At 43.3% G+C, this 24,707-nt stretch overlaps 2 protein-coding genes across 7 annotated transcripts in view; one reads left to right on the plus strand and one right to left on the minus strand.

Annotated features, from left to right (window-relative positions):
- The window catches only part of LOC118504344 (nephrin-like), a 140,293-nt gene that overhangs the window by 34,099 nt on the left and 81,487 nt on the right, over positions 1-24,707 (plus strand). The gene's annotated exons all lie outside the window — the stretch shown is intronic.
- LOC118504343 lies at positions 12,244-13,727 on the minus strand. The gene is made up of 2 exons (XM_036038704.1): positions 12,543-13,727; positions 12,244-12,407 (listed from the first exon to the last, which is right to left on the minus strand). The coding sequence occupies exons 1-2, from the start codon at positions 13,720-13,722 to the stop codon at positions 12,388-12,390; spliced, it is 1,200 nt and encodes a 399-aa protein (XP_035894597.1). The 5' UTR covers positions 13,723-13,727; the 3' UTR covers positions 12,244-12,387.

Consider the following 24,707-nt stretch of genomic DNA (forward strand, 5'->3'; position numbering starts at 1 on the left):
ATGTGATGAATGCTTTCACAGGGCGTTACATGAGTCAAACGTGCATAACATATCTTCGATCAATGATAACAGATTTAAAAATAGCATTAAAGCGTTTTATTGGCAAGGCATTGTTTTATTGCAGACAATGGAGGCGCCCAGTGGTTTGTACAAAACTGCTGCCACATTTGAGCATTTGAATCATTTACAAGTAAGAAAACTCTTAACATACCTACGAAACTAACTTTTTTTAACGTGTTCTTTCAAGTGTATCCTTCTGAACCCACATGGATCAAAATCCTCAATGAAACATAAAACGTGGCAAAAGTGTTGCGTATGGAGCTCCTATGACAAAGGGATCCTGTTATCTTTCGACTTACGATGCCTGTTTCTTTTTTTGTTGTAAGAGATTAAAAAAAATTGTTCTATTCATGAAAGTTTTTTTGGTGGAGAAATTTTGTGTGTATTTTATCTTAAATTTTAACAAATACGTACTTACCATCTAAAACTAGTACTCCCACTAAATAATAGATAAAAGAAGTCTTTGTGCATATTACATTTACCAAGCTCCAAATAGCCACTTTAAAAACAAATTAAATGGCTTTCATTTAAAAAGGAATGTTTGTTGAGTAATGCTTACATACTCATCCGACATTATATAGCAAAAAATATAAATACTTATTCAACATTATTAACTCAGCATCCCAACAACTTCAACCAGTTTGAGTGAACTTATGTATCAGTGCACTCAATGTGCTTATCAACACCGCTTACTATTGATTATCTGCATTCACCTTTGGTGTTATGGGGCTGTTACCGATACGTTAATTAAATTTGCCATTTAGCCTGTCGTGTATTGAAGCATCAGGTCGGAGCTCGCTTAATCAGTTCAAGGCTTTCCCAAAGCTCTAACCAAATATGGATTTGGTGTGAAGAGCCACTTATTTTGATGTTTTGCTATTTATATATATGTTTATACATTGTACCAAATTGTCAATAGCTGATTGCTGACATCAGAATGGTTGGAGCACCTTGAATTTGGTGGCGTTCTATTCTGTTAAGCAGTTAATGAAGCGAGCGGAATAGCGGCACTCCTGCCACTTGAGCTTTCATAGCTGTCTACAATATTGCATCAATGTATGCATGAATAGAGATTTACGAAAGCGTTCGGACAAACTGCACTAATAAGGAAACAATGGCCATCGTAGTGATGTGGAAACAAATCGATTACTGTGCCGTTCATTGCACTTTAGCTTCTTGCTGCTCGACTTGTTAAATAAAGCATGTGAATCTTATGTTAAAACGTAAATTTGTAGGGATATAAGCGTGGTGCATGAACTTTCATGATATATTTAGATGTTCAACTAAAAGAAGTGTTTGTTGAGAGCTCCTAGCTGTTGAACCGTATCTTTATAATCTTCCAAAGGGTTGTACAATCCTCTTATATAGAGCTTGTTTGTTCCTATCTGGAAGAAATACGAATTCACGGGAATTTCATAATCATCCTCATGACAACGTTTTTGTTTACGCAATGTGTAGCATACAGCTAGTTCCACTGTTGCGCAACTCCATTACTCCCGCCATACAGTGGCAGCTGGCACAACATGCACCAGAATATGCCTACATTCGTGTAGGTCCATAAATGTAATTCGATCATTCGTATGCGATTTATGGAAGCCGTCAGTGGACCATGTGTGCCGAGATTGCCGGCAGCCATCCTACTACTACTACATGGCACCTGTCATCGAAGCAATGAATCATTACATAATTTCCTGCACTGACGGCAGTGTACCATACTTCGCTATTTGCCACCGGGACCGGGACACACACACATGGATGCCCTGGTTCACATCTTCGTTTGCTGTACATCAAGTGTGCAAGGACTCGAAGTCACTCCAGACGACACTTTGACACGTTCTCAAGGCCCGCTCAAGTGGACGATGTGTGGCAGTGCAGTGGATGCTGATCTAGCAGGAAAATTCGACACGTTCGCTTTGGTGTTTGCGCTTCTCGGTGATGGGTCGTACCGTCGGCAAACGAATCGGTGTGATGAGCAACAACGCGGGCTGTGCGATACGTGGCACACGCTGATGGGGGCAGTGTGCTGGGGGACCGTAGATATGCATCCGCCTTTATCTATGATCGCTACACTTGACGTCGAACAATCGACACAGTGGCTGTGTTGCACAGGAGGATTCGGTGTGACATTTTAATGAACATTTTTTAGCTTAGAGTAGCTTTTAACCCTTTATCGTTTGCTGTTTGTGCATAAACTGAATGAAACATGAAATGAAACACAGACAAAAAACAACAATTTTCCATTTTGTTTTTACACATGATGCTTATGGAGCCCGTGCTGAAACCTGTATTTATGCGCTATCAATCACGAGTGCATATGCTGGACAGACTAACTTGTCTACTATTCCAACTAGCACAGATCTGTCAAAAATAACTTCCAGTGCAAACACGTTGTACATCGTGGTAGAATTGTGTTTTTGCACTTCCTAGTATATCATGTTCATGCTGTTCATACAAAAGAAATTGTAACGTGGAAACGATTTTCCCATGACGACGATATTCAATCCTGTTTTCGGGTCGGTTGAGAACAAGCACCAATTTGTTTGGTAATCTATTGCTTGCGGAAGCTATGGAAAATATAACTCAAAGGTAGAACTACAGCACATCAAAGCGTTAGCTCACGTTCATAAATGATTCAAGATTCGTTGTCCCATTCGTTATTGGATGTGATTGTTGTTGGTGGAAGTTAGTATTATTGGATTGTATCAATAAATGACAACTGATGTTTTTTTTTATTGATTTTCATGATTTTTTGCACTGTACTTGTGCTAACTAAAAGCAAACAGTTGAGCTAAGTAATTAAGCAGCGTTTTAATATTGTTTTATGCTAAATTTTGAAAATATGTGTGCTTTGAAGTACTTTGCAGCTTGGTAATGAATGCATTCAATGTACGTATATAAGACATCTATTTAGCCTTAGATGGAATTTCACTGCGCTACACTATTAAAAACTGCTTAGGTTTTCTTGTAATGCATAATTTATAAAGCTGAGAAATTTAAAACAAAAAAGGGTCGGCTCGCACCACGATGTATGATGCCAGCGTACATGAATTGTTGCCTACGTTCTTCTTTTTTCCACTCACGCAAACATACAGAGTAACGGCTTGGGTAACCGGGGCCAGCAGGATAGCGCTTTGGGCTCACATTTTATTCCGCCGTATAGCACCCAAACCGGGCGTTCGAAAATCGGAGCAATTTCTATGAGCCATTTAACATAATGACGTCATCCTGAAATGGGATACGTAAATGTACATTTATACAAGCCGTGCCGCGTTCGTCCTCCTTCGGTAGGGGCAACTGTTTTGGCGTGGCCACAACAATTTTCTTGGGCAGCAGCACAACGGCCGCGTCCGTGAAGGGAAATAAAACAGAACCAGAAAAACAACAGAATTATCGATTTCTTTGGAGTTGGGAGTTCGGGTCGGTAGAATAGCGAAATATTTGTTCTACATATAGTTTCAGATTATAGTATGAGAAGGGAGAACATCGGTCAGGCGGGGGAAAAAAAGATTCAAGGAAACATAATATGCTAGCCCCATCCAGCTTCCGGCGTTGTGGCGAGCAACGGTGGCAAGCTGAAAATGGTACGGACAGTCAACTGGGGAGAAAATATAACGGGCTCAATAAATCGTTCGTAAACTTCCGCCCGGTCGGAGGCATGCCGGAGGCCTCGTATTCTTCTGCCGTTGCTCTGAATGTGTGCTTGCTACTGATCCTGTGGGTACCCGGTAGTTTTGCAGAATGCGGCACCAGTGGGTCGTTTCCTTTTGCCGCTGAAGCCAACCGGAACTTCAGAACTAGCTCTTTAAGGTAGGGTTAGGTAGCTTCCCCGTTTGTTCTACGCGCTTGCTTCTTCAACGAACCGAGATCGTTCGCTATCGGCTATCAATTTCGGGCCGTAACGATCGTCGCTTCGCTGGGTTTTCCAGAGGCCGCTGCCAAGCCGCACACTAGCCCCCGTTACCATTGTTCCTTGGTACCCGGTCGCTCGGTTTTCCCGTGTCATGTGGGACACGATGTATTTCTCGCTGTGTTCTTGCTACTGATACCGGCGCCGTATCGGTTTCCACTCATCTGGAAGGAAGGAACGGGCGGATCACTTCCGGAGCGGAAAGGTGTTCCTTGTAGTTTCGTTTTTGGGACCTGCGACCGATTTGCACCGGTGTTCGGATTCCGGGTTTTTGGAATGTCATTTCTGTATTCTTTCTTTTTCTTTGGCTGGCGCTCTTGTCTAGTGTGAAGTTTTCCTTGCCATTTTCGATTCTGCAGTCTGCAGTTTGCATTCGGTGCGATGCTTCTAACGGTGTGCAGCAAGTTCAAGGTAGTTTAATTTATTATTCTTCCCCAAGAAGATGTGCACCGCTCAGCAAACCGATAGCTAGACGGCTAGTTTTAGCTCAGCATCAGCGAAAGCGACTTCTTGTGTGCTTTCGGTTATGGTTGCGATTGTCAGATAACGAGAGCTGCGGTACTACCGGCACCAGCCGTTGGTAGATAGATTTCAGCTCCGAACAGAATCCGTCCGACATTGACAGACCACAGAGCAAGGAGGAGCGTTGTAGGGAAAAGGGGTAGGAAAAGACGCTTCATGTTCCTTGTTCGCATCTCATTGCTTCCGATCGGTCGCATCTGTGCCCGCCGGGAAGGTGGCGATCAAAAGCGGAGGAATAAATTCCACTCCACCAGGTGTTGCCAAGGGTTGCCAAAGAAGAGAAGATATTTGCCAAAGAAAGGAGGAGAAAGAGAGAGGAGAAGTCAAATTTCGATCGGGATCGGGAGCGGTGGTGAGGACAGAAGGAAACGTTCACGTGGCCTTTTTTCGGAGACATTTAAATCGGGAGAGACACGAAGCAATCGATAGCAGACAATCGAATGCGATAGGGATGCCAAAAAACACGACTCCAGTCCAGAAACATGCGCCGGATACAATCAATTTCGATTTACGCTCCACTGCTAAAACAGCCATATTGCATGATTTCGATTCGTCTTTATTGATATGCTTTCGCCTATGGCAAATATTTTGTTCGATTGCTTTAAGTGTATTTTAATGGTGGTTGTTACCATAATGTTGAAGTAATATCAGTAGTTAAAAAAAATTAAATTTTTGTAGATAAATTCTCTGTTCACTGTTGGGCTATAATACCACTGATTGAGGAAGTAATATGATAGATATGATCTGTTATCGTAATATGATCTCTAAAAAATGCAGAATGTAAGCAAAATATACAAAAATGGAAAATGTGTAAGTGAGAATGTGAATACCTTATAGATAGATATTTTAAAATTATAAGTACAACATAGCAAACCAAATAAAGTCATATAAAAAAAAATGTTTATCCGTGAAATTGAACTAACAAAACATCTTTTTTCTTTCAGGTATGTATCCAATGTTCTTAACAACTACCAAAGAAGGATGACCTAGCGACTCGAATAGGCATGAGTATATTCCATCGCATATTTAAACTTTTTTTGTCTGAAACATGATACACCGTTTGGCATTAAAAAAATAATTTAACTTTTGCAAAACCATTTTGCCATTAAGTTTATCGCCCACCAGTGTTACCATTTTAATAAGCTTTTCTTTACAACGGAACGAGCTACTTGATGCGAGCCAGCGATATGGCTTATTGATTTGCTTTGTTTTTCTTCAAAAAGCCATCTCATGGCTCAATTTTAAAAGCTTTCAGACGGTGAAATCTTATCCAGCTGACCGCAAACTTGTGTCGTTAAAAAGTCTGTGTACACGGTGACAGTTCATTGTTTTCTAAGCTGCTGCATCTGCTACATGAAACGCGAGAGTGTTTCGTCACTTGGTGTTTTGTTTTGGCATTAAAACTGTTCCAAACTGGTGATGCATTTTTATGCCATTTGTTTTTGGGCACTGGCTCCACACTGGGTACAAGATTTATTTTTAACGATCGAAAAAGTAAACTGCTAGAAACTTTGAAATGGCAATTAGAACACTCCACACACGGGGTGGTACTTGTCGCGGGTGGCAGCTAATAAAGTGACGACGACATTGGAATCGGTGTCGCAAGTACTACTGTTTTATGATCAGAATGGATGAAGCTTCACTTCATTGTGAGACGTGTAGGGTAGGGCGTATTTCGTCCGGTTACCCTGTGGCGCTGCTGATTTAAGCTATTACACACACACACTACTTAGGGCGTGTCGTAAAAGTGACCACAAGTATGTGTTCTGGAATCATTTTTTTCGCAACGGTCTGCATGTTCGTGGAGGATGGGTCGTAAAAAAAAGTTGCCTCGCGGTGACTTGAATTCGAAATATCTGCTGAGAGTGTTCAAGAGAGCAGTGTATCCGAGTGGAAACTTTCCATCTTGGTCAGGAAGATAGGCTGAGACATGGATTGTAATAGTAACGAACGAGGAATCCTTCTACCGTCTTATGTTATGCATCTGAAACCAATCGGAATTGTGGCTGTACTTATTGTTACACATGAATCACTTCGGACTTGGGTTAATCTGCCGGTTTTGTTTTGGGAGATAGAAACAAGTGTCCTTCAGTTTGGTTGAACAAAAATGGGGTGAAGCGAGCCGCATTTGTTCTGTCTTTAGGTTTTATTAGCGATTTCTTGTTGGCCTTCTTACCTAAGAATGTCACAAAAATCTTCTCCACGTCCAGATGGAACCCTTCTTCAAGAGCAACCGATTTCATTTGACAGCATCGGTACTCTTCGAACGACACCTACAGGCAAGCTGCGGTCATGACGAATGAAGGGTCATGTACGGCAAAAGAACGGGTAATTCCTTTTTACGAGCTCCACACACTCCAATCTAGCGCTAGACCCCGAAGGGCAATGTCGCCGATAGCTTGCCCTAGCCTGGGAATTCATTCCCATGGTTCTGGCACCAAAAATACACTCACCATGATGCTCATTGCTTATCGTGGCCCTTCGGGCTCGCGTTCTGCTGAGTGTGCAATAATGATACATCGGTGACCGTCTTCTCGAATGGATCTCACGCACATGGAAGCTTTTGGGGTTGCCGGGGTTGCGAAGGCTAAGAAGAATATATTCAAAAATTTGACCACATAAGAGCAGTGTGGCACGTGAGTCGCATTGGAAGTGGCATAATGTGGAAGAAAATGCGGGATGAAACGATGACAACTGCCAACCGCACGTACCACCAAAGAGGCCACCAAGGTGGACAGAATGGTAGATGCACGCGCTCGCTTAGTCCTCACGAGAGATGAACCCTGTGCTATCTGGTGGACACGGTTGAGGAAACAATTCCAAGGAGCAAAGGATCTGGTGTATGTACCGTTGGTGCCTGCTTTGGTGCTTTACACTAACCATCGGTCCGTTACTCCTAGCGGTTGTCATGCCGGGTAGACGTGCGTTATTATGGCCGCTCTCCTTGGCACGTATTCGTCGTTATGCTGAAGCGTGCAGGTTGCAGTACGAGTGCGTGGAAAATAGCGTTTCGTTGCGTATCGCGTGTTTTGACGATAGTTTCCTGGCGCTGGTAGTAAATATAATACGTTTGTTGCGCTTACCTGATGCTGAAGGAACTGGGTCTTGCTCGGTAGGTAGCAGGGTATTTTTATTTCTTCCTCTGGCCAGTGTCTTACCGGGGCGTGAGGGGTACGCTGCTTAACTGTGATGGGCCAAACGATGATGGTTATGATGGTCATGATTATCATTTTCAATTTACGCCATATGGTTATCATTTTTGGGTACGGTGCTCATCATCATCACACTGGGTATTGCCCGTCTTTCGTTGTGGCGCATTGGTGAGAGCTGTGGAGCTATATCAGGTGTACGTGTCCGTAAACAATGTCCACAGTAAGCTACTTGAAGCGTGTACGAATGATGGCTGGTGAAGAGTATAAGTAAAGGTTTTGTTTTGTCAGCATCATGTGGGTGGTTGTCTTTGTTTCCCGCGGGTGCTGATTAAATCAATCAACCATCGATAACATAAGTCTAGGCTAGGGTTTAGGAAAATTGAATAAGAGGGTATATGTGAGCATCGTCACATGGTAACGCTTTTAATTAGCTGATTAGATAGAAATGAAAAAAAAAAAGGTGTGGAATTTGTATTGTTAAAATAAAATAAACCAGCGGACTTTCTTTCCCAACAGCTCTAGATCTTTTATTATTGTAGGAACTATTGCTTGATATTCCTAGATATTCTAGAAACAAGAGTAATAATGAGAAGAGTACTTAATTGTTAATCCTAGTTATTTTTGGGGGCGATCCAGTGGCAATAGCGGCACCGGTCTTCACACGGCAGGACCGGGGATTAAATCCCTTCCAGACCACCTCTCCGTACGCAAGGCTGACTACTTCGCAATGGGTAAAATCACAGAAATCTAGAAAAGATATTGTTCTATCCTTCAAGTGTGTAGGAAGAAGAAGAAGTGATTTTTGAGATCAAGCTTTAAAAGAATAAATCAATTATTGACTTGCTTTTTTTATCTAGTACATTACCCATATGAACTTAAATTGCATTCAAGGATAAAAAAAATCGAAGTAATTTTGTTTGCTAAATGCTGTAAGGTTCATTGATATTTTTCAGCGACAATTAACATGTTTGACAATAATTTTATTCATGGACCAGTGTAGCATACTCGACGTAGGAATGATTCTTGGCAAACAGCTTCTCTTTTCATTAACCTAAATCTCTATTGGTATGAAATTTAAAATGAGGACTGAAGATTTTCTCAAAACTTTTTTGATTTGCTCTGCTCCGAAACCCTTTGTCTGGTCCTGATCACCCGTTCCCTGACATATGGCACATATTAAACACCTGGTTCTAAAATTCTCAGCATTCTACACCTCTCCATCGCTCAGTACATCATTTTGTTTGTCCTGTTTTTCTCACTGTACTCGGAATCCTATATCCGGTTCAACCTGTTATGAATGAACTAAGCTTAACGGGAAAATAAAGTTCAGAAAATCTGTTAAGCATCAACGTTAAATAATTGCATAACTTAATCACACATTTCCTACCTCAGCTCAGAATCATTCAGCTCGTGCTATAAAATTGAACCTTCGGTATCATAGCAGGACCGAAGTTCCGACATTCAATAGAAACATCCCATCGACACATCTGTCATTTTGCTCAAAAACTAACACACTGCCCGACACCCCGGCGAGAAAACATGAACCAGCATGGAGAGTGTGAGTTTTATTCGCGCTAGCATCGCACATTCAAATCAGCCACAATCTGCACAAACTGCATCATGATGAAGTGACCATCTGCACCAACGGGTGCATCCCCGGATGGTTCATATTTTCGTTTTCATTCACCTCGCGCGCATGTACGGGGCACGATGAAAGCGGCCATCGGGACGTTGATCAGTTTACCATTTCCCACTGGAATGCCGTGCGGAATGGTGCGGAAGGTTTAATATTCTTTCACATCGCATATGAAGCAGTGAGTCGTTTTGTTTCGTGTCTAGAAATTTTAGGAATTCATCCCGCCTGTTTGCTATCGACGCGTTTGCTGGCAATTGCTTTAACACTCAAACGCATGCAAACGTAGAAACGTAGTCTAACGGTTAGCTTTTCGAAACTGGCTTGGTTGAAATTGTTTGTGTGCCAGTGTGTGCTGTCATAAACATAAATTTTAATATGCTACACACGAATCAGTGCAATGCGAATATGATGATCGCGTACGGCGGCCGAACTTGCTGGGCTGGAGAATGCTGTTGATTGTTTGCCGTATCGAATCCGAACCCGTCGCTTGCGTACGTGAATGTTTTCGCGCACAGCTGTGTATACATTTTTAAGCTTAAAGACACACCGTCTGGTATGGTGTGCGCCGTACCACCTACCGGAAGGAAGGAGCGCCGTTGCGCTCGCGCCGGCAGAAGCTTGGGAAATAATGATATGGGCGATTGGCTTAGAGATGGAAGTGAAACTAAAATATTGAACGTGTGTGCCGCCCGCTCAGTTCCACATTTTTGCCGGAAGGTGCAAAAAGAACATTCCCGAACTGATAGAAAGGAGCAGAGGGACCGTGGGGGGTTGCTATGTGCCGGATAAGTATGTGAAACAATCTAACACATACGTTCAAACACACGCACCCGAGCGTGTGTAAAGTTGTGTGACGGGGCGAGCAAACGATTTTCGTTACGTTTGAATGTTTTTGAGCGGTGTGTGAATAAATCATTAGATTACTACGCAGTCTGGTACCGGGCACAGCTGCTTCCTGTCCCGGAACCGGAACCCGAAAACCTGCTTTGCTGAAAAGAGGTCGGAGCTGAAAGCTTCGGAAACATGGGAAGCAGAACGGGGAGCGGCGAATCGTCCTCGTTGGCCCATCTGCAAACGTAACGAAATGGTTCATCGGGGAAATCTGACGAGCAGCGATACCATTTCCTACGGCAGCACATAACCTGCAGTGAACCTGTTTCCTTTCTCCGGTTGGGAAGAATCGGGAAAATAAAAAGGAAACATCAGTCGAATCGAAACGCTTCAATAAGGACGAGTAAGCGTGTGTTCGTGTGTCCGGTACAAATCGATAGACTGTGTCAGGGACTTCAGGGAGGTTCAGATTCTGTGGCCAGACACTGTGGAGGGTGAAGCGTTAAAATGCCAATAAAAACACATGTTCTCCAATCGTCGCCTGTCCGTACCGATAGGGTGTGTATGTGATCCTGCTATCAACTAGAGTGTCGGCAGTATTCGATGGACAACATCCTTCGCCCGGCACCGGTCCGACAGTTGGTATATTTTTATTTTTATATAATTTTCACCACGTTTTCCCTCCTACAGCTCCTACACCCACTCAGCACAAGGGTGCTGGGGAGGACCAATCTAGATGCATGTTGGGCTGGGGCCGAACGGGGTGTTATCCCTTCGGTACGACGAGGGATGAATGTTAAATTTGACGAGCAAATTTCATCGACAACATCGATACATGCCGATCGGAAAAGCGGACGGTGGCAAGGGCGGCAGTTTATTAGGGGTTTATGTTTATGTGAAAAACGGCCCAATCATGCACCCAGCATCCTTGCTCCTGCACTGGTTCCCGCTGGATGTAAACTTGCTGTAACTGATAACAGGACACTCACACATTTCATCAGGCCACCCTCATGTTGCAGCTTTTCCCGTTTGTGATTTTTCACACCCAACTTTCCATCCCAACATCTTTCATCCACAAAGCTTGCGGTTGTGGCAGGTGGAGTGTGTGTATGTGTATGCCTTACATCAATACCGATGGTCTCTCGTCCGGAATTACATCGGTCTGAGGGTGTTTTGGGCATTTGATTGGTTCTGACTCACCGTTGGTGATAAGATTTTATTGCGCCCAGCGCCCAGGGTGGATCAGGTAGGGTATTCATTCCATCGACGTAAGTTTTTTTTTTACGCGCGCCCCGAGAAATGATGTGTGTTTGTGTCAGCGGATTTCCCTGACGGTGTCGTAAAATAGTAGTATCACACCGCAAATGTGTGCAGAATCTGGTGCAAATATCTGGTTTTGATTTCGGGCCTGGCTTTGATTCGATCCCGGGCAGTGCCGGCAGGTGTGGGTGAATGGATGTGTCCCCTATTGCACCATTCCAAAGCACATTTGCTTAATGGGCTCGATGGACACGATCGTCGGATAAGCATCTGTTGAGTGCAGCTTTTAAAGCACACACTGCACTGGTGCGCTATTTATTGGCTGCTCCCGGTTGGTAGGTGCTTTACGATGGCTTATCGTAAATGGTGCTATAGCGGTTTTGATAACAGCCGATTGATTGAATGGATTACGGCACCTAAAGCTTGCGATGATCCATTTTTATGCGCTAAAGTATGTGCTGTCATACTTTACATCATACGCGTTAGCTTAAAGTCGCCGCCGATAATGTGCTTATAAGCGATGTAAGTTTGTCTATTTTCCTGAGGAGAATTCGAGCTTAAAGGGAGCGTCTTTTCTCGAACAGGGAGAATTTTTTTGTTTGTTTTAGAAAGCAGTTTCTGACGCACGTTGTATTGATTAGCATAAAATAAACATTTTTTTTTTTTTTTTTTTATTCATAAGCCTGGCCGTATTGCTTAAAGCTAAATTACAAAAATAAGTACAATTCACGATGGTTTGGAAACATTTCCTTCTCCAAACCGTGAAAGGGCACCTTATCCCGGGTGAGCTCGGTTGATATATATCCGTCATCCAGTAGTCGTGGTAGTGTTGGTTGCGAGGGTCGGTATCGTAGGTGATCATCTCATCCCGTTTGTTTTTTGGGATATGCCATCGTCAGTTTTCTGCGTGTCGAGATCCAGCGTTCTTCCATCCCTCTGGCTTGTCTGCTTTCTTTGACCGTTGCAACACGCCATTGCAACGGTGTAGTTTTGGTCCTGGATCATCCTGGATATTCCGTCTATGCCATACCAAGCCCCTCTAATATCGCACTCATTCATACATTCATTCATTCAATCAGTCATTCATCATCATACACACAAGCGAGATACAACACGTATAACAGACAAACAGTAGGAGTGGAAGGAAAGAAGGTAAGGTACTAAACTACAATACCATTCGCTCGGCAGAACTCAAAAATAGCCCTCAGGTAGGCATCATCCCCGCCACCCAGCAGATCTCGAATTGGAACATTGGGCGTTCTGCCGATGTCCCGAACTGCGTCCAATAGGGAGGGTCGTGCTGCCTCGTACTCCAGACAAGACCATAGAATATGATCTATGTCATGGTATCCGAGGCCGCAGCCACATGTTTTGGAGTCGGCCCGTCCTATACGCTGGAGATGCGCACCCAATGCGAAATGGTTAGACCTAAGCCTAGACATCATTCGAATGAACGCACGATCTCCTGAGATGCCTTGGAACCAGGGCTTCAAGCTAACTTGGGGAGTGATCGAATATAAAAACCTCCCAAGCTCATCTGTGTCCCACATACTCTGCCACCGAGCCATGCAGAGAGATTGTGGGGCACGCATGTGCTCGTGAGGTAGGATAGGCCTATCAAAAAGAGACCCTTCCGAAGCGCCCTTTTTGGCCAATTGATCTGCCTTTTCATTGCCTAGAATACCGCAATGAGCGGGCAACCAAACAAGAGATATTCGGAAAGATTTTTCAAACAAGGAGCTTAAGACCTTTAAAATTTCTTTCACAAAATAGTCAGGGCTCTTAATTGCCTTCACAGACTTTAGTGCTTCGACAGCGCTTAAGCTGTCGGAGAAGATGAAATATTCGTCTGGAGGACAAGCACTTATGATCAATAAGGCGTAAAAGATTGCGGCGAGCTCCGCTATGTAGATTGAGCATGGTCGGCGTAGTTGAAAAAATGCTTCGGAATCGATGTTATATACGCCAAAACCGATGCCCTGCTCTGAGGAGGATCCGTCTGTGTAAAATTGGTTTCGGTTCAAATGGCCATACTTTTCCATAAAAATGCTGGGAATTGTCGTCCTGCGAAGACTATCGGAGATAGACTTTGTATCCTCTTTTAAAGAGGTATCTACTATAAAACGGGAACTGCAGGACCCTGGCAAGCTGGCACGATTTACATTTTCTGGACTGCTAGGGTGTACCTGTAAAGAGGCAAAATCATGATATGTGTTCATGATTTTGCATTTAGATCCTATCTCATGCAGTGTGTTGAAGTTCTCGATTATCAATGGGTTTGAGACAGTAGAGCGTACGAGAAGGCGAAGCGAGAGTAGCTCAAAACGGAGCGCTAGCGGCATCACTCCACACATCACTTCGAGCGACATCGTTTGGGTTGATTTCATACAGCCCAATGCGATTCTCAGACAACGATACTGGATGCGTTCTAGACGGATCAGATGCGTCTTGGCTGCCCAATGGAAGCATATGCTTCCATATTCCAAGACGGACAGTATCGTTGTCTTGTACAGCTTAAGGATGTCTGATGGGTGCGCACCCCACCAGAATCCGGTAATCGTTCTGAGAAAATTGATTCTTCTGGAGCATTTTTTGACAAGATAGTCAATATGTGACCTCCACACATTCTTGCTATCGAACCAAACGCCTAGGTATCGGAAAGTTCTGGCAATGGATATCTTTTTGTTATACAGGACTATATCAAATTTAGGGTTCACCAAATTTTTGCGTCTATTGCTCTCGGTGTCATAAAAAAACGAGAAAATGAGCATTTCCGTTTTCTCGGGTGAAAACTCGATTCCTAGGTTTCTGGCCCACACTTCTAGGTTGTTCAGCGTGGTTTGCAAAGGTCTTTGAAGATCGGCGATGTTGTTGCTGGCGACTGATACAACACCGTCGTCCGCCAATTGACGTAAGCTGCATCCTGGTGCCAGGCAGGTATCAATGTCGTTGACATAAAAATTGTACAACAAGGGGCTCAAGCACGACCCTTGTGGTAGTCCGTAGAAACTGACCCTCCGAATTTTCAGATGGCCGTTGTCGAAATTCATCGCCTTTTCAGAAAGGAGGTTAAAAACGATGTTATTTAATCTTGGGCTTAAGCCCGCGGTTTCTAACTTTTGACACAGCACATGTACTGATACTGAGTCAAAAGCCCCCTTGATGTCAAGAAATAGAGAGGCCATCATTTCCTTTCGAGAATGAGCCAGCTCTATTTCGGATACAAGCAGCGCCAAGCAATCGTTGGTACCCTTACCTTTGCGAAATCCAAATTGGGTACTAGACAAAAGGCCGTTGGATTCGAGCCAGTTGTCCAATCTAAAAAGAATCATTTTCTCAAATAGTTTTCGCAGACACGATAACATCGAGATCGGTCGATACGAGTCGTACTCTGATGCTGGTTTGCCAGGTTTCAACAGGGCGATAACCTTCACCTCCCTCCATTCCAACGGGACGGTGTTAAGCTCCAACATGATGTTGAAAAGCCTCAACAGCCGCTTCTTCGCCAGGTCCGGGAGGTTATGGAGCAACTTGTTCCTGATACGATCCATTCCTGGCGAGGAATTATTGCTGGAGTACAGTGCAAGCGAAAGCTCGACCATTGTGAAGGGTGAATCCATTGAGGAATCACAACCAGGTGCACTTTGTTTAAAAGGAGGTGCTTGAGCGAAGTCTGGGCAGACTTTCTGAGCAAATGGCTCTAGCCATGCCCCGGAAACTCTTTCGCTTTCGTTGGACGCTCTGCTATTTCGCATCCTTCTCGCCATGCTCTGAAGCGAACTGAGCGAAGTGGAAGGACAGAGGTTGGTTACATACCTCCTCCAGTAGCTTCTTTTCTTTGCTTTAAGCAAGTTTTTGCACTTGCGCTCCAGTCCTCTATATTGTTCATATAGATCTGTGGAGGCAGTAGCTCTATACTGGGCAAAGGCCTTCCTCTTCGCTGAGAATGCCGCTTGACAGTCCGCGTCCCACCAAGGAGTGGGGGGTCTCAAAAATTTCCTTGCTTGGGGGGGCGGTCTTGTTTGGGCACCAAGAGCGCACTCGTTTATTGCTTGAACGAGATTTTTATATTCCTCGTCAGGGAAGAAACTGGGTTCTACACGGCGCAGCCAAGCAAACATAAGGTCGCCGTATTTCGTCCAGTCGATGTTCTTCGTCAAGTCACATTCGACGAAGACTGGATCGGCTGTACGATTCCCATTGATAATAGAGATCTCTATTGGCAAGTGGTCACTGCCAAGGGGGTCTTGGATCACCTTCCACTTTGAATCCAGCCCTAAGGATGACGTACATAGAGATAGGTCTATTGCGCTATTACGTGCCATAGGAGATGACACCCTAGTTGCTTCACCAGAGTTTAAGATGGTCAATCTAAAGGTGTCGCAGAAATCCCTAATGATTGGTGCTCGACTATCATCGTGCAAGCAACCCCAATCTTGTCCATGAGCGTTAAAATCGCCTAGGATAAAAAACGGCTTTGGAAGAACCGTAGCTAACGTTTCAAGATCCTTTTTGATCTTCTCAGAGTCAAGATTGGCTCCCGGTGGGATATAAATAGACGCAATCGAAAGGTCAAGATTTCCTAGCTTTGCCTGGATGGCGACGTATTCAATGCCCTCGGGTGTAGGGAGGTGTATTCTGTTGAAGCTGTGACTACTTCGAATACCAATCAAAACTCCCCCACCACGCCTATCACTAGCTTGGTCAAATCGATCTTGACGAATAATATTATATCCCGGGAAGGTTATTTGCTTTTCGGGTGAGAGCCAAGTTTCGCTTAGGGCAAACACATTGCAATTGTGTTCCCTTAATAAAACTTTGAGGGAGTCTATTTTTCCTATAAAACTTCTGCAGTTCCATTGTAGTATGGTGGCCATTGGACTGATTATTCGTCCAAACGGACCATCATACTAAGGCAAGGCCATTGTTCCAGCCATTGTTTGACCATTCCTCTTAGGAAAGGAAACACCAAAGGGATCATTCCCGCAAGTGGTTGTGGGAGGTTAAGAGTCTCGATCAGAGATTGAAGGATCTCTGACAGAGTGGGGATCTGGGAGAAGGATCTGGGTTCACTTGGGAACGCCAGGTTTTTGGGACTCGGATTTTTACGGGGTTTGGTGGAGGAGCCAGCATCACGTGTGGGATTGTCCCGAGGAGGGACTGGTGTTGTTTCCACATGACACCGTGTTGCCTTTTTGGGAAGAGATGATCTCTTTCTAGGTGTCTTTTTGATTGGCAGCCTAGGGAATGACGATCGTTTTACTCCCGTGAGCGGAGCCAGATTGGGCAACGGTTCGTTTTCTGCAAATATCGAAAGCGAGTCGAACGGATTCACGCTTGGAGTCGTCTTCAAAACATCGGCGTACGAACCCCTGGCATTCTGGATGATGGTCCGCTTGTGCTCCGCCTGTCTCCTACGGTAGACAGGACAGGAGGTTACCTCATGCCATTCCTTCTTGCAATGGATGCATGTTTTGGGAGCGGTCTTGCACTCTGCGGTAGAGTGCGCTCCTTTACATTTACTGCACTTTGTAGCGTTTGTGCAGTATGGAGCAGAATGCCCAATCTGGCTACAATTATTACAATTCGCGACTTTTGTCACGAATGGTCGACGGATTGGCACACGAAGTCCCTCAAAAAGGAGAGAATTCGGCAGAACAGTGCCTTCGAAGGTGATCCGGAGCGAGGATGTCTCGCGAAACACCTTCTTTCCGTCAACCATGCTTGAAGCGAACAGTTTTTTCACCTCAAGGACCTTGGCACGAGGAGTTGACTGGTGCAGGAATGCCCCCTCTCCGTACTTTAGGATTTCCTCTAGCGGGTATTCGAAGTCATCGACAACACCAATGACTTCCACCAGTCCACCGGGTATGTATACCCGGTAATCCTCCGTATAGGCCGGATCGGCCGCAATAGCATTGGCTTGCAGCCGGTCTTTTGCGGAGACCCTCAGTTTATTCGGACGCAGCCGAAGAACATCCAGGACCCCCGGGTATTTTTTATAGATCGACGCGGTGATCGATCTAACATCCAGGGGTTTATTCCTGGGCATGAAATAAACATCATGCACTCCTTTGTAGGATGCATGATATGCCCTGCTCCTTTTGTTTAGATCCCCAGAAGGAGGCGAAGGTGAAACCCCCGGAACTATAATTGGTCTTTTTTTTGCTGATTCGCCTGGATCGGAACTTTTGCGCTTCACTGTAGTGAAGCCTGTGTCCGATCCATCGATCGGCTCTACCTCCATGGTAGAGCGGTGCGAATGGTTTAAACGCTTTACACTAGGGAGGGAAAGGGATGACACGACACGCAAGGACTTACCGGACAACACTTAGCGAGAGAGATAGTACACCGCGCGAGAGTACTTACACGTTGCACCGCTCTCTCACCGACACACGTAACACTGGACGAGACGACTACGCACTGAGAGCACAAAACAACTCTAATCGCACGGTTCGCTTCGCACACGTTCTAAAACTTTCACTTTAGCGATAAGCGATTTTGGGGTCAGTGGCTTTGGCACGTATCGTGTTTTTGCCGTTAGCATCAACGTGAAGCGCTCAAAAGAAACACGTCTTGATAGCTTCGTGGTTGGAGACGGAATGAATAAACATTTTTTATAGAGCGTAGAAATGTGTAAATTTGGCTCTGAGTAGAGTTTTACTGTTAAACAACACATGTGGTCTTGAACAACTTCTTACTTTCTCGTTCTTCAACGTATTTCATAATGTTTAAATTAAATTTAATTCAGGAAGGAGGAATGTTGGGATGGATAGTTGACTGTGAAAAATCACAAACGGCAATGGGGAAATGCCTTGTTAATTTTCTTTTATTGATTTTTGTGAATTTATGAATCGCAGTCGTCACATGTGGTGATGACAGTATGGTATCCGTCCGTTGCAATAAAATAAATTAAAAATAATTATTGTTTTGTATATGGCAGTGCGTTGTCAAGCCGTCATAATCAAACTTTAATAAATAAATAAATATTGTTTTGTATTTGATGTCAACGGTTATTTTATGTTAATCTTAGAACATCTGCTGCGTAATAAACTTTCATTTAGCGTTAGTGTTTATTAAAACATGTTTCTATTAAGGATTAAACTCACTGAAATTTTATTGTAGGCACATCCCGACGTATATTTTAAGCTGCACCCTTGAGTAATATGAGAAACGTTTCATAAAGTTGATCTTTTACACCCTCTAGGACCTCTAACTATAAAAAGTTACAATAAAAGTAAAATATCAATTTAGCCACAGAAACTCGCTGTGGTATTAACTGAACCATTCAAATGTTTTAAAGTGGAGCTTGGCATTAGGAAGATCAAGGTCCCACGGGTAGAATGATGTGATCAGCAGAAAAGAAAGAAAGAAGAACATAAATAAAATCCGATCCCCGCTGCATCAGTACATTGAGTAAAATGAAATTGCTTATCGTATACCACATTCGCATGGCTGTGTCGCTTCTTCAAAGATTCGATTTCCTAAACCCCTACAAAGGGAAAAGGAAAATCTCAAAGAAACTGCCATGAGCAGAAGCAGGAAGAAAAAAATAATCTCCCTTACGCAAACACAACGATTCCATTTTCCCATTTTTCGTCCACCATCTGGTGACCGGCAAATAGATATGTTTTGTGTCCATATGTGTCGGGCGTAATTTGACCGGAACGCCGGAACGTCGTTTTTCGTCGCCTTAATCGCATCCGACAGTGTGCGCGGTGCACGTTTCCTACAACGCAACCCAATAACGCATCGTGGCGCACCGTCTTCTGTGGTCCGGTGCTTCGTCCGCACGCCGGTAGCAGGCAAACAGGCGAGTGGTTTTCCCACCACTCACTGCGAATCCTTTTCCCTGCGTTTGTCGTTACGGTACGCGGCGGTAACGAGCGTACTGTGTCACGCAAGCTGGAAAAACATTCCTGTGGAAAGCAGATTGTTTGCGTGGTGAGCCGCTTAATTCTTTCAGACGGTGGCGTTGGACTGACAAAAAAGAAGTGGTTGGCAGTGTGTTCCGGTGTTTAGGTGGCGATTTAGATGCGGTAGGAAAAACGACGAACTACAGTGCAGTTGCAATGTTTGGTGACCGTTTAAGCAATCAAGTAGTAACGAATTGTTAATATTTTTTTGAATGTGTTTAGCGGCTCATTTTGTAAGTAAATCGATGCAACAACTAAATAAAAAATTTAAAAAAATATATCTGCAAATTCCAAGACTCATCATTACCTTCTCACGTCTTGTTCAGCTTTAAAGCGCACTTGGATTCATAATTCACACCGCACTGTACCACGGTCAATACGTCCTTCGGTACGTCGTGTTTTCTTAAGCTTAAGCGTTATTATTTTCATTATCATTATGTCGGTCTGACATACGCCGGTGAAGTGGAAGATGATGCAGTAGTACCGCATGTACTCTTCATCGCACCCCCAGCATCATCGGCAAACCTGCGAAAGGAAAGAAGGTAACCATCATCTTCCATTCGGCGCCAAGGCACTTGGTCGTCCCTTCTATGCGGTAAGAAATTATTAAATATCATCACTTGTCTGTCGCCAACCGAAAGCTGTGGCTGAGCTTAGCTTTCCTCCTCTTTTATCCGTGCTGCTTCATTTTTTCTTCACTACGAGGTAAGGGTTTTTACCCCGGACATGGCGCTGGTATTGCATTATACGAGATGGAATTGAACGTGGAAAGGCATAGGTTTCCCAGCCATAGCCGCTAGTGTATGGTGGACGAACAAAGACGGAAACGGTTTTGTCTTGCTTGAAATGCTCTTTGGACAGGCTCTTTGGATGGGCACGTTTCTGCTGTTTGTGGCTGCAGTATTAGGAAAAAGATACGCACGATTTTCTTTTTTTCCGGCTCTGTCAAAGGTTTTTGCCTAACGTTTTATTCATTACGGGGGTTTCTGTCGTGGTTGTTTTTTCCCTTTCTGTGTGTCCTGTCCAGCGGTTGTATTCATCCCAAAGCAGTTCCTATTCACACTCATACAATTGCTTTAATTGCCGGCCCATGTACTCAGCGGGTAGATGATGCAGGAAAATGTTAGGCGTTTGATCGAAGGAAAGTATACCGAGACAGAGTGGGGTTGGTGTGCGTTCGAGGGTTTGTAAACGTTTGTATGTATTTGTTATTCATTACGGAAATTAATTTTTATTGCCATACACAGCCACGCGTGTGAATATGATTTGAGAGGCGGCGCATATGTGTAAGTATGAGCTCGACTCTCGGAAGGAGGCTTCAGTTTTTCAGCTCTTCCTTTCCATTATCTGCAGCGATGGCTTTTCCTATTCATGGGAGACAGTAGAACGAGTGTGTGGTTTGAATTGCCATCTGGAAGCGTGTATTGTCGTCACTGCTGCTTTGTTTGTCAGCCCGCATGCTTCACATGCCCACTACTCAGGATGCAAGCGAAGAAAGACGAAGCGACACTCGCTCATTCACTTCAACAGAGGCGAGATCGCGTTTTTTTTACACATTGACTGACAGCACTGACAGGATGGCTATGGCTAAGTGTTTCGTTTGTTGTCATTTGTTTTTTCTCCATTGCCAGGCTCCGGGCGATGGGTGTGCCATTTCATAAATGCGCCCTTGAAAGAGATGACGGGCGAGCTTTGCATAGAAATGGGAGGTGGAAATCTCGATCTTGGGTAAGCCTTTTAACGAGCCGTTACCACTTGCTGTGAAACCCATTGTGTTGATTGTTGTCTATTCTGCTGCTTAGAAATGGTGGGTTCTTTAAAAATTGTAGCATCACCGTGAAGTGATTCGTTTTCTTTTTGTACTTAAGTGCAACAGAAGCGCCGAATTGCCATTTGAATGCCTTCGCTTTAATCGTTAAGTTCAGTACGTTTCGTTGATTTTAAATGCTTAAGAGTTGTTGAGCATTAAATACTTCTTGCAAATATATATAAAACATTGGGCATTATTTTTAGCTTTTTAAAATTTGTTGATAGCTACTTAGTAAAATTAAAGTAGGAAAATCGAAATTATTTTCATTCAAACATAAGTAGCTTAAAAGTTTGTTATAAAGGTTTCTAAATTCGTAATTTAGTAATGTAAAATTCCTTTCCTAAAATACGAAAAAAAAAAAATCCTTTTCTCGTACAACTTAATCCTGCCATTTGCAATCAAAACTCGGCGACCCAGTTTCTTGCAAGAGGTATAAAAAAAACTACCAAGCGGATTACTGTAAAACAATTTATCAACATGGCTTAGTATATCGTCGCGCCAGCTAAGAATGATGTATAAGTGTGCGTGTGTATGTGTGTGAATGTTTTGCTTCATTCCCGGCAGCACACTTTATTCCACAAAAGTCACGCATGTGTACGATGGTGACTTCCATTTCAACGATCCATCGTTGCCTTTTCTTTCCATTGAGCTTCGTTTTTGCATCATTTGTTTTCCGCTCCAGCATAAAAGCTTCATACCAAGCCCGCGTGGCAATTGAAGAGCTTTCAACAAAATGAACCCACTTTCAGCGAACAAAAAAAAAAAAACAACGACGACAACAGCAACAAAAACAATAACCAACTCCATTGGCCACATACATTTTTGCTTGCCTCGTCAGTTTTATTTCGCCCTTGCCCGTCGCAGATCCTTGCGCTAACAATGTCGCCGTCCCCGGGAGTGGGAAGAGTAATGATCTGACGCACGGATACGTGATGAAAAATCAAAATCACTTCATTTGATCACAGTATTAGCGTGTGGATTTTTGGAGCTTTTGGTTAAGAGAAAAAAAAACAAGTTCATAATATTCTTGCCATACGATGGGTATCCGTGTCGCACTTGTTAGGGTTATTCCATAATATTTTTTTCAATAATTATCGTAGACCATTCACATGGCAGAACAGGGTTTTAAATCTCATCCTGACCGTTTTCCTGCAGCAAATATAAAAAGGTTGCATGAAATAGCATATTTTGAAAATGTTTAAATTGTACTCAGAAACTTTTAATCCTTTTAGAGTTGTAAAGATTCAGCAAGGTTTCTTTTAGTATGATCATTCAAATAAAGTAATACGGACTGGCCGTTCTTCATGATTAATTTTTTTTAATTCAAATAACATTTCATTTGCTTCCCAAAATGATATAAAACTTGTTTAAAAATGGGAATCATACAACACGAGACATCAGGTATTTTAAACAGCATAATATTCCCTCAAAAATTTAAAAAGGGGCACCTGACGACATTTGCGTTCTATTTCCAACAGTCCCGTCCTCTCTCAATAAGGGTTTACTTGATCCTTGCTTATAATCCTAGATCACCGGATGTCTAGTCAAACAATCGACGATTCTGAAAAGCTTAATTAAACACATTAAAAAGGCCACACCTTCGAACCAGAATACTCCCTTCCAAGTCTAGACAATCAGTAAACAACTCTTCAAACAGATTTACACCATGTGGAAGCAGTTTCGGCAAATGTATACATTCAATTTCCAGTTGGTGTGTTATGCGTAAAAATCTGTTGCCAGTATAAAACACGCTTCCGATGGAACAAATGTAGCACAAGCGAGCCGTCCGTTGGAGGTGGAAGATACGTTAAGAAGAAAACGGTGTCACAAAATGAAAAAGATAGTAGCAGTGTTTTTTATTCTCGCCGGTCTGCTGACATTGGCACAACGGAGTGATGCCCAATCTGGTGTTATAACTACCGGGTGTGGCGTATTGCGTAAGTGTAGGTTGCTGTGGTACGATACTGGCAGCATATTAAGTTCTCAGTTTTTATTTACAGCAACGTGTGGAGCTAATATGGTGGCTGCCTGCTGTGAACCGTGCTACTCCGTGTATTGCTTCTACATCAATCGCAACTGTGGCAAAAATTGTGTGAAAGGTTGCTACTGCCAGCTGGGCTACGTGCAGATGAAGCCCAATGGGCCGTGCGTGAGCAAGTTGTTGTGCAGATCAGGGAAAAAGTGAGCTACAATTTAAAGCGGTGCAGTTGGTTTTTTTTGAAGCGGTAGGGGCGCTTGATTGATTTAAATTAAATTGAAAAGAGTTCTTGATGAGCATGCGTGTGTGTGTGTGTGTTTTTCTCCTGTGCTAAAATTATTTCGAGTGATTTCTGTGAAACAATAATAAAAAGCAACGCGTTTTTCGTTTTGGAAACAATTCACCGCTTCCTCCTGTTTAACTAGTAGAGCAAACAGCCCAATTTTCGTGACACATTCCACCCGGCACGGCTACTACGCTTCCAGCGCTTAGCAATAAAAAAATGAAGCCCTTACCAGGGGTTCAAGTAATGTTTTAATTTGCACACCAACCAGTCGACGCAACCGTACGACTGCTTGTTGAACCGAGCAAATATTAATCTAGCTTCCGTGCTAGCAGTAGTGGGTCGCGTTCGTCAGCACAAATTCATTGTTCGTCAAACAGTGAGCGTTAAGCTAAAGCATCTTCATGCATACGTACATACGCACATTGCTTGCGAGGCCGCAGCCCACACGGTCGAGTGCTATTAACAGCGAAACAAAACCAACAGCAAACAAAAAAAAAAGCAAACCGACTCCCGGTCCCGAAGAGTACGCGTTTTCCCGCTTGAGCACCTTGGGCTAGCTGATCCGATGATTAGTTTGTTTAGCTCGATCGTGTTTATTTGCTTAACAACCCGCACAACCAAACCCCCGTCCAAATGCTGCTCGTGAAAGTGCGTGAACGTTCCCGTCGCTGTTTGTGGGCTGGCATCGGGAGTGGGTACGTTTTTGTTTGCTTAACAATCCCGGTTCTCTAGCAGTTTTGATGGTTTCTAGTTATAGAGCAAAAGCTTTCGCAAGGATTGAAGTATATCGATCGAGTTCTAATCTGTTGTGTGTGCAATGCTTTACTAAAATTGAAGCATTTGAATTTTTGTGTTGCTGCTTTGCTGACCTAAAGATAAATAAAAGGTTTTTTTTTAATTTATAAAATAGTTGTGCCTAACGAAAAAAAGCCGTTGAATAAGCAGTATTGAAACAGGCAAATTGAATATACTTTGGGCCTTCTTAAACCGAGTTTTTTTTATTACGACAAAAAAGACTAGACATTTTTCTAATATTGCTTTAAAACGTTAAATGTAATGCACCTCATAGCATAATTCAAGTAAAACGTTTTTAAAATAGAATGTTCGATTGTGAACTTACAGATGAGAACTCTACCGTCATTGGTTTTCAAAACGCTAAAGTAATCAATGTCGAACAAGTAAGTTTGGCGCCGGTAATGCGAAATATTTTTCATCCGAAAAGGACAATTAATTGAAAAATTTCTTAATACATTGTGTTAACCGACTAGAAGAACTAACATAAGCTCTAACTTATAGAAAACAGTTTTTAAATAATTTTATATTTTATGTTAGGTACATTACGATTAGAA

Source organism: Anopheles stephensi, chromosome 2 (assembly GCF_013141755.1).
Source record: "Anopheles stephensi strain Indian chromosome 2, UCI_ANSTEP_V1.0, whole genome shotgun sequence".
NCBI classification, from domain to species: Eukaryota; Metazoa; Arthropoda; class Insecta; order Diptera; family Culicidae; genus Anopheles; species Anopheles stephensi.